The 14,505-nt window shown below is 43.0% G+C and overlaps 1 protein-coding gene across 1 annotated transcript in view; it reads left to right on the forward strand.

The window, feature by feature from the left end:
* Positions 1-356: 356 nt before the first annotated feature.
* LOC104468953 (FYVE, RhoGEF and PH domain-containing protein 5-like) overlaps positions 357-14,505 on the forward strand; it is a gene marked incomplete at its 5' end in the record, with an annotated part of 37,809 nt that continues 23,660 nt past the window's right edge. The window contains 5 exon segments of the mRNA XM_010083253.1: positions 357-508; positions 2,456-2,612; positions 4,173-4,260; positions 7,174-7,224; positions 8,041-8,099. Coding sequence (XP_010081555.1) covers positions 357-508; positions 2,456-2,612; positions 4,173-4,260; positions 7,174-7,224; positions 8,041-8,099 — 507 coding nt within the window.

Here is a 14,505-nt window from a genome sequence, read left to right on the forward strand (position 1 = left end):
GTAACCGTGGTTTTAAAAAAACCACGACACCAACTACACCCAGAAAAGCAGGGGAAAAAAAGCAAGATAAATAAAAAGATACCAAACTCATTGTATGCATAAGGGCCTGATGGCTTGGTCAGGTGAAATGTTCCGTTTTGGGTTGACAGCATTGTGGAATTCATCTGAAAATGTGTGTGGACTCACGGATGGAAGAAAACATACGCTATGATCTCCTCGCTGTACGGAGCACACGCTAGCACTATTGATGCTTACAATTCCTAGAAAGCACAGTTTAGGAGTCAAGAAACTTTCATGATAATTTCAGAAAAGAGACTTTAAGTCTGTTTGCCTAATTTCTGTATTGTTGTCCACAGGATTTCTATGAAGGTATCTTGAAAGTGCTTGGAGAAGAGGATGAAAACGAACAGGAAGAAGTTAAACTCAAGCAGGCCTTAAGTGAACTCCCTGAAATCTATGAACTACACCAAGACATCCTGGAAGAACTGGAAGAAAGAGTCCTTAAATGGTGAGTATGGAATGGCATGGTTCGGTGGCCTTAACGTACCCTCCACAGCGGGTGGGTGAACCCATCAGCGCTGCCCCAACCCCGCCAGCAAGGAGGCTGGGATCCGGCAGAGGGGAAGGGAGCAGTATCTCAGCTGCTGTGGCAGGTTTTGTGTACAGGCGGGAAGGAAGCACATGTAGAGGCTGTCAGGGTAAGAGACAAGGGACTGAAACATCTGCGGGGCGCACAGCCCGTGACTCCGAAATGGCACCGTCAGTCAGCGTGGGGACAGCTTGCTCCACACACATTATCTCCGATGCCGGCCCATCGCCATCACCAAGCGGCTTCATGCTCACAGCCTGAAGGTCACAGACTCGTGCCACGGGAGGCAGGAACAGCAGACATCAGAACTGATCCTAAAGAAGATCAGCTGCTTACAACCAGACACCCCCTCGCTCCCCAGCAGGGCTCTGCGCAGGCCAGGCTTCCGAGCCAGAGACCGCCAGCCCTCTGAGGGACTGCACCTAAGCCAAACATCCGCACAGGGCAAAGCCTTTCCATGGGAGAACAAGACCATGCCCAGGACAGACAAAGCTCCCAAATTCATCCAGTTCAGGAGACCTCTGACTCAAACCAGGCTGCCAGGCCCTAGTCTGCCAAACTGCTGGAATAAGGACGCTTAGGAGAAGTGGCCTCTGCAGAATCAAGCTGACTAAACCTACAGCCCCCAGTGCAGCCCCTGGCTGGGACCAGGCCCCTCCGGCTCTGATGGCTGATGACGACCATGCAGCCCACACCTCCACCCTGCTGGGCTGCAGGAGGCCGTGGTCACTGCCAGGGGCTGATCCTCTCCCAGCACTGGCACAGAACAGTTAAGGAAGTCAATTAGATCAGGAGAATTTTTCAGTAACAATCCTAAATGCAGGACGCAGCTCTCCTTGTCAGCCCTGCACTTTCAAGTCAAAGCACACAACAAGGAAAGAAAAGGCTAAAGGGAACTGTACAGTGATCCACATCCACCAAGGGACTGTTAGAAATGACAGAAAGACTTAAAAAATTTCATCAATTATTTATGATGTATATGCTCAAAACACATCCAGAAGCGGTGCTTCCAGCTGGGATCTGAAATGGTTTGTTGTGTTCTAAAGAAGTCACAGCCCTCCTCCAGCAGCATGCTGCCTGTTCCCCAAGACTAAAGGGACACACCTGGAAATGCCCTAAGACTCTGTCCAGAACTACTCTGGGGCACTGGGGAAAAAAGAGGGCTGTCCTGCAAATGCAGACAACACAAGAGAATGACACATGGCATAGGGCTATGCTCGTACAGGTTCCCAGGGCACCACCCCCCTTGAACCTTCCAGTGAGTCCTGCCCTGTGCCTGCGCTCCCCCGCCACTGCTGCTCTGATATTCCCAGGAGCTGGTGTTCCTCTCTTAACTGTGACTACTCTTGCAGTCTCAGATTTTGTCCTGTTCTCTCCTTGTACATGCTTTATATATGTTTCAATACTGTGCAACTGGGTTCTGAGAAGGGGGCAACGAAGCAGAGCTGACAATACGATATTGCAACTGGAGACGTTATATTATCCCCCACAACCACTGCTAGATGCACTGCAGCAGCTGGAAGGTCTGTTTAGAGAAGCGGAAGCTGTGTCCACAAAGGAGACATTCCACCCACTAGGGACACCCAGCGCCACCATGGCAAAGGCAGAGCCGAAGGATAAGCCCCTCATGGTGTCCATTGCACAGCAGCAGTTTTGTTGTCCAGTATGTCAGTGAAGCACTCCTTCTTCCTTGCAATGCAACCTAGGCTTTAGAATTGTAGAATCGTAGAATCATTAAGGTTGGAAAAGACCTTAGCTGCACAATGTCCTTAGCCACTGTAGCTCTAGTACAATGAGAAGGAAGTATGGCTCTTCTTTAATATTTATTTATTTATTTATTTGCTGCTTTTCTTTCTGCGGCCGTAGGGAGGAACACCAGAAAGTTGCTGATGTTTTCCTCTCCAGAAAATCAAGGCTGAATCACCATACAGCATACATTATGCAGTTTGATAGGAATTTGGCTTTGCTAGATGAAACCTGCCTTAAATATTCCCAACTGGCCACCGTAATTCAGGAGTTTGAGGTAAGGCTCCCATGGTTTTTTTACCTGCACTAATGCATGGTTGTGCCACAGGGCTTACTCAAAGATATTTTTTCTGCAACTCCACCAGTGCCCACACAGGGCAGAATGGAAGCATAGCTCTCTTCACACATCCTTGTGCTGAGATGTTCACGTGTGCACGATATGTTTCTGTTTCTGTGTCTGTTGCCCACGCACCCCTGTGAGTGCATAAAGAATGTATGTTGGTGAATCTACAGATCTGTGAGTATATTTTGCTGAAATATATGCACACAGTAGAACAGTTTCTCGTTCACATATTAACTTCTCAAGCTCTTTCAGGATGTGTTAGAGCTAATAACTGTTATTATTACCATCTCTGCATATCTTCTCTTCTTGCACTGCATTTTCCATCCTTTCTTTTGTACGGGGTCTGGCCAGGACGAAGCTGGGGTTGGCCTGCCTAGGTGTTTACCTGCTGGCAGCAATCAACCCACATCTTCACAACTGCATTTCTCAGCATTTTTAAATGCCTGTTAACAGCTTCCTCTGCTTACAAAGGCTGTTGTGACAGGCAACACTGAACAGCACAGTAAGACACAAACTCCGCTGGCCAGACACAGAGAGGGTTCTTTTCACCTGAACTCCCTGAATGGTCCGTAACCTCTAGGCCTGTAACTTCTGGCCCTGCAGCAAGAAATGTGTTTTCCAGTTGTGTTAACTCAGTCATCCGTGCTGAATAACCCCATCAAGATACATGTGACAGGAGTTCCAGGATTCCTGATTACATTTAAAGTGGTCACTTCACATAATTTCAAAAGCATAAACCCATATGTGGATGGGAAAGCTCAGTTTGGCTACACTGACTATTGAGCTAAAAGGGTTAAAAGCTATGTTACTTTATTGTGGGTCTAGAACATCCATTCCTTATTATCTTTATCTGGTAAGAGAAATAACAATATTTACTTGGGTGGCTGAGGGGCTGTAAGGATAAATTAGTGATTGGACCTTAAAGGTTATTTAGAATGCCAGCTCTATGGAGTAAGGATTGGGTTTTTCTCTGCAGCACATGTGAAATATTCAGGATAACAATTAATTTCAAAAGACATTTGGAAGTCAGCATTTACAAGCAGATACCTTGCAGAGAGATGGTTTGCTGTACTTTGCTCAAGTCCATGTCTTGAAATAAGATACTAAAAAGTTGCAGGCAGAAGAAAGTTTCAGTCCAAAAAAGGAACAACGATGACAAGCTTCACTGAAATCTGACACATCTGTCTTCAGATGTCACCCTAAAATCTTTATCCAACCTTTACCTGCTAAGTAGTATTCGCTTTCCTCCCTTTTCCCTCTGAGTCCAAACTACTTGTAAACGATGCCATAGGAAATAAACTGTGTATAGGACTTCTTTATAGTCACAAAGACAATACCCCCTAGCAAGCTAGGTAAACTGGGAATGGTTAAATGGAATTTATGTGTGCAACTGGTCGCAGACTTTCATAGTACACACTGGATAGAGCCGAAAGTTTGCTGCTGAGCTCACACATCCCTGATCTTTGTGTTTCCTTTCCCTTCCACCGAGGACAGCAGAGCTCTGGTGGCAGCCCTCAGAGTGTGAAACACCAGCTTTTGAAAGTGGTGCAGCGTGTCTTCCAGTATCGTGTGCTGCTCACAGGTCAGTAAAAATCACTCTCAAATGCTCCCACACTGTTCTGGGCCTCCACTGTACCGCACATTGGTGACAAGGAGCAAAAACAGGGCTGAAGCAGTGTGGGATTTCCTGGGAATTTCAATATGCTTCGTACAGGATCCAGGAAATGTCAGGGAGCTAGGAACGAGCAGGCACCTCTTCAGCCCGACCATGCTGAAAGGTCACAAAAAAGTGTAACATCAGGTGCTTTTAGCTATTCCTTCTTGTTTTTTTTCCTTCTGTGAATTAGGAGAGGCAGAGTTCAGCCTCACTGCCAGCAAACAGGTTTGATTTTATTTATGCCAAGGGCAATTATCAGAGACAGTAGGGGACAGGAGTTCCAATACAGGGACTCTGCGTCACATCCTGTATGACAGTGGCAAGCACCATCTTCTTCTACTCCATCAACAAAGCAGCTGTACCCAGTATTGCACCCTAAGCCCTACGTACAGCACGCCTAAGGCTAGTGATAAGTCAAAATCCCAGACCAATTTCTCTGCATTGCAGGAGGCAGAGTCCAAATTTACATTAACAATGCATTTACAGATTTTACATGTACAGTAACACCTCCCCTTTACATTCAGGACCATATATATCCCTCCCACCTGGAATGTCTCCCAGGGGGTTGTATTCCCTCTGGTGGGTCATTCTCTGCAAGCCACAGCAAATCTAGGAAGCCTGAGCCTGCGAGGGGAGCAAGCTTTCTGGAGCAGGATGTGGCCCCTAGGAAGAATAATGAAGTTTAAGTCTGTAACTAATGAACTGGTTGGGGAAGCAAATGGTGAAATGTAACAATGAATCTCAGCCTTGCCACTAATTTAGTCAGATCTGAACACAAAGGAGCAGGGATCCATAGGCATATGATGGAGAAGTGCTTCAGGGGATGTATATGTATGGGTGGAGAGGTATGCACGGTAAAAAGAAAGACTTAAACCCCACCCATAGTCAACAGCCAACAAAGGGCACAGAATATTAGAAGGGACTCTTATAAATGCAGCAGAACAAAGTGACCATATGAAATTTTTATTCACAGCACAGATTAGCAATAGTTTCATCTTGCTCCAGACACTTTGATCGAGGATGCAACTCATTTTTCACAGCTGGTTTTGCTTTTTCAGTACGAGCAACACAAATGAACAGCGGACGCCAACAGGAGGCCTTTTTTTCTGTCTGACTTGCTTCCCTCTCTGGGTGTGTCTACATTAAGGGCAACTTTCCGACTTAGTGGTCTCACACGATCCTGATGGTGTTTTTAGTGCGTGCACACAAATACTACACCTACAGGGACTTGGCAAGTTCCTGTCAAAAATACCCCCACTAGGCTCTATTTTCTCTGCCCATTTCTGTGGTCCACAAGGTAAATTACAAACTTGAAGCATGGTATTTTGTGAGAGGGTTGGAAGGGTTTCAGTGCAGCTCCAGTGACTGGATTCCGTTTATGCTTGAAGCAGCTTGAGCTCCTCCTAGTCCCACATATGGGCACTAACTGGAAAAATTAAAGCTTTTGTGTGTAGTGACATAAAGTCTGCTGGATTAAGATATTCCAGAAAGGAGGCTTACTGCTTCAGTTCTTCACCTCAAGAAACCAAACCCCTCTTTGCCTGGTAGGACAGAGTGGGTCTGAAACAGCACAGTCCTTCAGGTTCTCTAGACAGTGTAAAAAAAAATTAAAATATGCAGGTGTACTTGTGTGTTCATAACTGGCTGTTTCTACCAGATAAGGAAGGGTGTTTTATGAGGATATTGGTTGCCAATTACTGCACCACAGCCAAAAGGAGTTGCCCACTCGGTTAAATGTCTATAGCCAAGGACAGAGGTTCCAGCTGTGAAAAAGAATATTGCTTGATAACACGGCACAACTGTTCCTGCCTGACTGAGTACAGGTAGATGCTTTCCCAAATGCATGTAAAAGCCAGGTAGATCTCAGGACACCAGGGAGGGCGCACTAGAAATATAAATATACATGGATAAGACATTCAAAGGAATGGATATCCATTCACAGCACAGAGGCCTAGACCTTTGATGCAGAATTTAACAGCTTGGGTTCATCAGAAAGACAAGGATGAAGTATTTCAGGATTAGGCTTTTGAAATGGTGGCACCCGTATACTACAGTCACTAAACGCATTAAGACCCAGACAAGGAACAGACAGATGCTCCAAGGCAAGTAGTCCAAATAAAACTGACAGGTTAACGGTTTGTATATAATGCAAATGTACTTCCCCTAAATGTAAGTCCTATTGTGTGTATTTTACAGAACCTATTTTCAGAATGTGACTGAGTTCAGTAATCACTGAACTCTGCATGTACAGAACCAGAGTCTCCTTCCCGTGTCTACAAAATGCATTTACTATAAATATAGAACATCAGTCATTACAGCCAACACCATTCATTCAGATGGGAAAATAGAATTCATTAGAAGAGCAATTATTTGTTAAGTGGTAATAAAGTGTAACTGCTACTCAGCAACTCTCTTGGCTGAGAAGTGTGGAAATATTTTTGTCACTCTGTTTATTCATTTATACCTGCCAAATTATGTGATGAGTCCAAAACTTTATCAATGCTCTTGCATTCATTCTCAAACTAGAATGCAGTAAAAAATGAGTTTTGCTTTGTAGAGAGGCTATACACACTTACTTGGGAATAGAGTTACTTGGGACATTACTGTGGATGCCCCATCCCTGGAAGTGTTCAAGGTCAAGTTGGACAGGGCTTTCAGCAACCTGGGCTAGTGGAAGATGTCCATGGCAGGGGAGTTGGATTAGATGATCTTTAAGGTTCCTTCCAACCCAAACCATTCTATGATTAGGATTTTATGTTTTAGCTAATAACATTACAAACTATGTGGATCTGTATTCTGATTACTGGATATCTGTGTCTGTTTGATTATTTTCTACAGATTACTTGAATAATCTTTGCCCTGATTCTACAGAGTATGAAGCCACACAAGGTAAAATGAAATGGGCAGAACAAAAATTCTGCTCTTCTAACTCCGCTTCTAAAGAGGCTATGCTGGTAGCATATGGAAGAGGATTATTTTCAAGATTCTGTGTTAATAGGTTAGATGTAAGAACTGATTACTAATTTAGACACATTATTTCTGGCCAGCGATGGCTAGCGTGCTCCCAGATTACACCCAGAAATGGATAGGATGCCCTGTTACACAGAGAAAGAGATTTGAGATAACGAATGGAGCCATGTTACACCACTGCTCTCAGGGCCAGCAAACATGCTCTGGCCCACGTTATTTGCCAGTGGAGAATCTAGGTGTTAATTCATGTCACCACTTCATACACAGTTCTGTCAGAAAGGGATGACCTGTCCTCTCCCTCGGCAGCAAGGGAAAATGGATCACCCTAGATTGCCATGCTTTTGGATGGCCCAAGCTGGCTTACATTCATCTCTCCCTGCCACAAGCTCCAATTGCCAAAAATCTGCAACTAGAAAATATCACAAAAAGAGTTTGTGCCATGCTAGGTGCTTAAAAGGGACCTCATGACCTCTCTTGGTCAGCACAAGTACGATGCAGAGTTTTGCACGAGGGAATGATGAAGGGAAGGGCAATGGACAGCACTGTGCCATGTCTTCAGTTTGCGGAGCAGTTGCCTTCTGAAGGTGCCAAAGAAGTTAAAGGAGCTGCTGATGGGGATGTTGTTTGCTTTTTTTTTAAAAAAAAAAAAAATATGCCCTTACAAACAGAAAGGATTGGAGTTATTTTCCTACTTTTTTATGTGATTTATGATGTTTGTTTTGTTTCATCCCTCAGCTGCCTTATTCATTGTTTCTGAAATCACCGACCGAGCCAATGACAGCATGCTCCAAGCGGTGAGTCTTACCATGACACATGCTCTCCTGATTGATAGTGTATATTCTGCACATCTGTTGAAGTGAATACATATCTCTGCTAAATTCTGAAGCCTCCTCCAGGGTGAGACTCCAGGGCTTATACAGGTCTGGTTTACAGTATTGCAGATGTGGAGCAGGTCTGTGCCCTTTAGTGCAGCTGTGCAAGATGCAAGGCACCGCAGCAAGCAGCACAAAGGTTTTTTCCCTCTTGGGGTTGCTGAAATGGTATGTGGAGCAATGAAGTGAGAGATGAGAATTTTCCTGGTTCCATTGCTAGCCAGGGATGTTTTTCGATATGAAATGTTGAAGACATCACAAATGAGCTGTCAAAGATACATTCTGAGCTCATTTACATATTTTTTCCACAATTCTGGAATCCCATTTTACTTCAGAAGAATAGGTCATGGTTTATAACCTTGCAAATGATCGCTGGCAAAGACTTTTATAGGTTAGAGCTCATGTCTAAATTCAGATTTAGGTATCTAAATAAGCTATATAGTTTTCCAAAGTAATGAACAGTTTCTGTAAGGACAGTGTAATTTATTATTATCACTGACGTGATATCAGAGTCCTAATTTACTGGCATAGATAGCCTGCATATAGCTGGTCTTACGATCATTCGTTTCCAAGGATTGAGGTCCAATGTTCATCTTAAGATGATTGGAGTTTTCCACGGACATCAGTAAGAAGCAGTGTTGAGAGGCACAGGAGGTAGCAGAGAGACTGTCAGACACAGGATCCAGCAGGTTCCAGAGGAATTCAACTGGGTGGACCTCTGGGTGGTAACTAAAGGCAGTGCCTTTCTTTTTGTCATGCTAGCCACACACACCTGCAGCTCAATTCTCTCCGGAGGTCCATGTTTCCTTTAGCTGCACAGACGTAGCGTTCAGCTCAAGCAGTTAGAAAGAAGTGCCTACAGCCTTCACAGTCTGATGAAATGTTGCTCAGTAAGTCTGTAGTTTCAGAGTCATTCTGTAGAGTGGTCAGACTACATTTTGTTTTATGATAAAACTCTAAGCTTGTTAGACCTAGAAAATAGTCATATTACTGCCCAAAATTTTTTTAAAAAAATGCCATTTTTAAGCACTTCTTTTCAAGGCATTTAGATTACCAAGGAGTAGGTGCAGTTGCTAAGGAAGAGGTTGACTATTATGTACTATGCATTCAACAGCACCCATGTTAGAGAACAAAGCACCTCATTCCAGGCATTTTGCATTTCATCCAGTCGTGAGTGGTTACACTGAAGTGTTTCTTTCTCAAAAGGTGTCTCATCTTAAGTGTTTTATCATTGCATTGGGTCACAAGGATTTCAAGTGATCATATCATATATTATTTTTTTTTGGGAAGCTTTCACATTTTACTTCTCCTTTGAACATTGCTGAATTTAACATCCTGCATTGGGATTTTGCTGTGCCTTTGTTAAATTAAAGATCTCTTTGGCATTGCAAACATCCTTCCCTATGGTTAATTATAGATGACATTCAATTCACTTCTTTATTATTTCATTTACTGAGCCAAGAGAGGATTGTTAATAATCACTCAGGCATCAAAAGATGAAATTCAAGAGACAAAACCACCTGGGTATCAATGCAGACAAAGGGAAGAAACGAAGTATCAACCCTTCTTAGTAAGAGCTTGTTTTCAGGTAGGATTTTAAGGTTGAAAGAATGAATGCACAGGAATTGTTAGGGATAGAGGCCACTACCTATGCGCAGCACTGCTGACTCGGCGTATTCCCTTTAACATCTTTCCTCTCTGGCTGCAGGGGAATGGAAGCACCAGGTGGGGCAGTGAATTCAGACTTGTGTGCTGTGGTAAAAACGCAGTAGGCCAACTAGATGAGGGATGGTTTTTGCAACAGCTTGGGAGGTAAAAATTAGTCTCAAAAATGAGGGTACCCTTCATCTATTAAAACTGAAGTTTTCATGCTTTGTTCTGAGAAGTGGAAGCATCAGCTTGCAGTAAATGAACCCAAGAGCCAAGAAGGTCAACTTTTGCTCCCATCTGGAAATCTCTGCTGCTCTGGTTTAAAAGCCATGTCTCTGATACGTGCGCCAAGGTCATAAATGGAGCCCATGTGTTCATGGGCTGTTCCAGAGCACCGAGCTCAGTGATGATATTTTCATGGCCAGCAACAGACAAAACCCAAGCCCTCTAGTACTTGTATCAGAAAGGGATAAGTGGTAGTTAAAACTACTTATGATTTCCTGAATAGAGAAACCTGCCTTCGTGGATCTGCCTCCTTCCCTGTCTGATAGCTGGAAATTGAGACTGAGGCTCTGAACCTGCTTCTCCTGAAGCCAAGGGCAAAATTACCACAGATCAACATGAAGTCCAACTGGTTTCTGGTCTTGTGCAGAGATGATCAGAAGCCACGACAACAAATCAAGATTTTGATCATTCTGAAGTTCAGGGTTTTTAAGGGCAAAACCCAAATTCAGATCTGCCTTTTCATTCAATGCAAACTTAAAAAAGCTTGGACCTATTGATTTGGTTTAAGTCCATTTCTGCTTTTCTGCTCCAGGCAGAAAACCCAGCCCCCAACCCCATCCTGGCACATCTACCTCAGAACACATTTCCCCTTTGTACAATAACACCAACCCATTTGCTGTCTTTATGTGGCTCTGTGACAACCCAAACCCTTCAATCCTTTATTTTAAAGACAGCACTTTTTCTGCTCCACTTGATTGCTAAGGAAAAGTTCCAAACATGAATCGTGTAAACAACGCAGCACGCTCTGCTTCAGCAAACAGACAGCCTGAACACCTTTCTGAGTGACAGCTAGCAGCCACGCTCATCTCTTTGGTCACTTACTCTCAGCTTTATTTAAGGATATGTTGGGTATCAGCACAAACTATTTTATCATCAGCCGTTACAGCAGACGGGATGGGGACAAAAGTTGGGACGGAAGTCTTTGTAGATGAAATGGTAGTTTCATTACAGCCAAACGTAATGGTGAAGAAGGAGAAGCAAAGAAGAGAGAAAGAAGTATGACACAAAAGCAAGATGCATGGAAACAATGATGTTCATACAGACTAATTGTGACTGATGTTCAGCATTGACAGCAATAAGCAGTAGTCAATTACTATATAAACACTATTCCCTTGCCAAGAGACAAAAGAACACATGTAGACGGGATGAAGGATGTGGTCTAGCAAGCCTAGGGTTTTATGATAAAAAGAAATGTAATCTGGCCCCTCCACAGAATGACTCTGAAACTACGGATTTACTGAGCAAAGTTTCCAACAGGTTTGATTCTGATTTTCTTTCTCCTCAGGCAAAGAATTTATAATCATACTTTTCCATTATCAAAGCATTCTTTGCATCAAAATAATACATATTGAATCATAAAACTGAGATCTCAGGAAAAGCTTCCACAGTAATCTCAGAGCTTTAGGGATGCCTGTATTAGAGGTTGAGAACTGTAAGAGCTCAGTTCCTAACAGATCAAGGTCACACATCTTTTTCTGGCACCTCTGCTTCCTTAGATTTCACTCAGATTTATGGGAGATTTGTATGAATACTCTTCTGAAGTTAGAAGTATAGATAAGTGGCCAAAATCAAATTTGTTGTGCTGTATTACCATGAAATTATTTTATGTCCACTAAGCCATGCTTTAATTTGAAGAACATCACCATATATCATCTGAGTTTTACAGATGTCACAGACGGTATAATAATTGCTATTAATAATGTCTGTTTTGGAACAATTTCATTGCAAATTCCACATAGATTTTTACACTTAATTTTTTATCGTATCATCAGAACACAGATGCTCTTTTTCAAAACTGCAGCCTGGAAGAGATGAAACTAAATTTCCTTCTTTCCCATCTGTGTGAATGCTGTGGGTTTTGTGAAGGCGCAGGTTTATGAGAATCAAAGTTCACTAAACTGCTAAATCAGAGGTTGTCCTCTGCAATTAATATCCCATCCACAAAAGCCACAACCAGAAGTTCTTTTCTTTCTCTCAGATTTTTAAAAATGCAAAGAATTTAAGAAGTTCCTCTAATTACAGAACAGACCGAACAATGCCACTCAAGGTAGAGCGTTAATAACTTGTTCTGTACCTGGTTGAAGTCCTAAGCGATAATTTAGACTTGGCATGTACCTGGAAGGAGGATTATTCCTGCTGCCGCTTATCAACTATCAAACTACACTCCAAAAATCTGACAGGAGCATTGAATTACGATCTGCGTTTTGTGCAGAATATCAACGATTCACTATTAGCTTTTTTGTTTTATGATAATAACACTCTAGCAGTTTTTCCCTGGGAACTATTAACCCAGGATTTTCAGACACATTATGATATTAACTGTCTCCACAGCATCTTCACCAGGTAGGAAAATATTATTCACAATTTACAGATGTGCAAACAGAGGCATAAGGCATACCATGACTGCACAGCATTAAGTCTATCTGTAACTCTAGGAGACATTTACTGCTTGAACTAAGCAGGGTCTGTATTGCTCTCTGAACTTCTACAATCTGTTAGAGGTGCTCAGATGCTGAGAGCTATAAACCACTGTTGCCATTAAGAGCTGGTCAATTCCACGGGGAGGTGTTCCTCCTCTATAGAGACAACGATAACATGATGGGAGCTGCAGTTCACTGCTAAAATGGCCAGAGAAGGATTTCAGCTGCCCACCCACAGCTGCAGTACTACTGGGTGGAGCTTCATCTCCATTTTTTAATCATAGCTTGTGAAGGATATTTGAAAGGAGAATGATGATAGTTTTAAGGAGAATGAAGAAAACTATAAAACCAGGGAATTTGAGGGGAAAAATATACCCCCCTCAGCTGCCCACATTCCCAGATAAATCACCGTCCTCCACATGCGACGGCTGTTAGACTTCCTACAGGAAATGAGCCTGATACCCCTCTGTCCATTTCCTGGTGAACATGTGTCCACACTGCAAACGTCAGCACTGCAACAGGCGCCTCTGCCAGCAGTCCTAAGGAAAGCTGAGGTGTATCTGAGCTGCAGCAACTGCTTGTCTCACTCTTGCAGAAACTGCTATAAGTAGTACTAGCCTTGGCCACGAGTGTGCTCACAGGAGGGCACTGCCTTTTCTGCAGATGAAGAACAGGTTTCCATTGTGGAAGCTGTCAATTTGACAAGCTTTGCTAGGGCTAAAATACCCTTTAGTGATGGGAAAGTCCTCTGCAAATGGCTTTTGCAAATGTCAGCTGTCCCATGATCCCTGGTATTTCCTGTGCTACTAGTTTGTACATTCTGTTTCCATTTTGCTGGCCTACAGTATTTTAGAAGTGACCTGAAAAATTCCATTTGTTACTTCCTGCATTGCAAAAGAGATACTTGACGGCTGAAATTCTTGAAAATGTGTCAACTGCCAGTTATATTGTATGGTCACAATGCAGCCCCGTGCTGGTCAAGTTTGTAGGTGTTTCCATATGTTTGATGTGCAGTTACTGATGAAGAACTTAGTATCATGCTAAACAAGTAATATTTCACCAGGGCAGTAACATATGGAGGTACTTCAGGCTTATCTCAAAAAGCAAGCTGAGATAGGTACATTAACTGTGTTAGCTGAAATCCATGTTAAATTAGCCTTGACAGACCATCATGTTGACATGGCTATGCTCCTCCTGGTATCTGTGATAGCTTTCTTAATTGTCTGATTCTGCAGACAGCACTGATTTGTATCAGGCAGATACACTGTACGATCTAATCAAGTCTAACTAAGCCCAGAGGTATCTTAATGCCAGTCAATGGAGCATAGGAAAACAGAACATTATCTGTCATAGCACAAAACTGTCGTCAAAGGCTGCCAGGAGGACTTGGGATACAATGCGTAACTTAGACGAAAGACTCGTAAATTTTAGAAATATTCCAGTGATGTCTCATTACTACTGTGCAGCCTATTCTTGTTCTGACCAGATAAAACCATGGCTGAATAATATGTACAAGCCTTGCTTTTATCAGCCTCACCTGCTAAATGGAAGGATATTTGAAAAGACTCTAGCAATACTGCAAAGGTACAGACATCCCTCCTTCCTCTTTTGTATATTCATCTAATACCATCTTTTTTTTTTTCTTTTTTTTTTTGTGAGAGCACAGGCATAGCTAATCTTATTTACCATCTTCATAGACAAGTTCATGCCACATGCCAGTGCCCACTGAGGCCAGGTAGGCAGTTAATAGCATTAGAGTTTACAATGAACTTCCTGATTTTTGCAAAGCATCAAAAGAGAGATGCAGCTTCATTGCCTGCTTACGAGTTAACCTTCTAAATCTCCTGGTGCAAAGCCACTTATCTGTTATCACAGATTATACACCTCCAGACAATCCTAGTGACTTACGGTACCAAAGCATGCTTTGGGTTATCTGTGTCAGGCCACTGCACAGGTCTTCGGAGCAGACACTG

Source organism: Pterocles gutturalis, unplaced genomic scaffold (assembly GCF_000699245.1).
Source record: "Pterocles gutturalis isolate BGI_N339 unplaced genomic scaffold, ASM69924v1 scaffold28455, whole genome shotgun sequence".
Taxonomy (NCBI): domain Eukaryota; kingdom Metazoa; phylum Chordata; class Aves; order Pterocliformes; family Pteroclidae; genus Pterocles; species Pterocles gutturalis.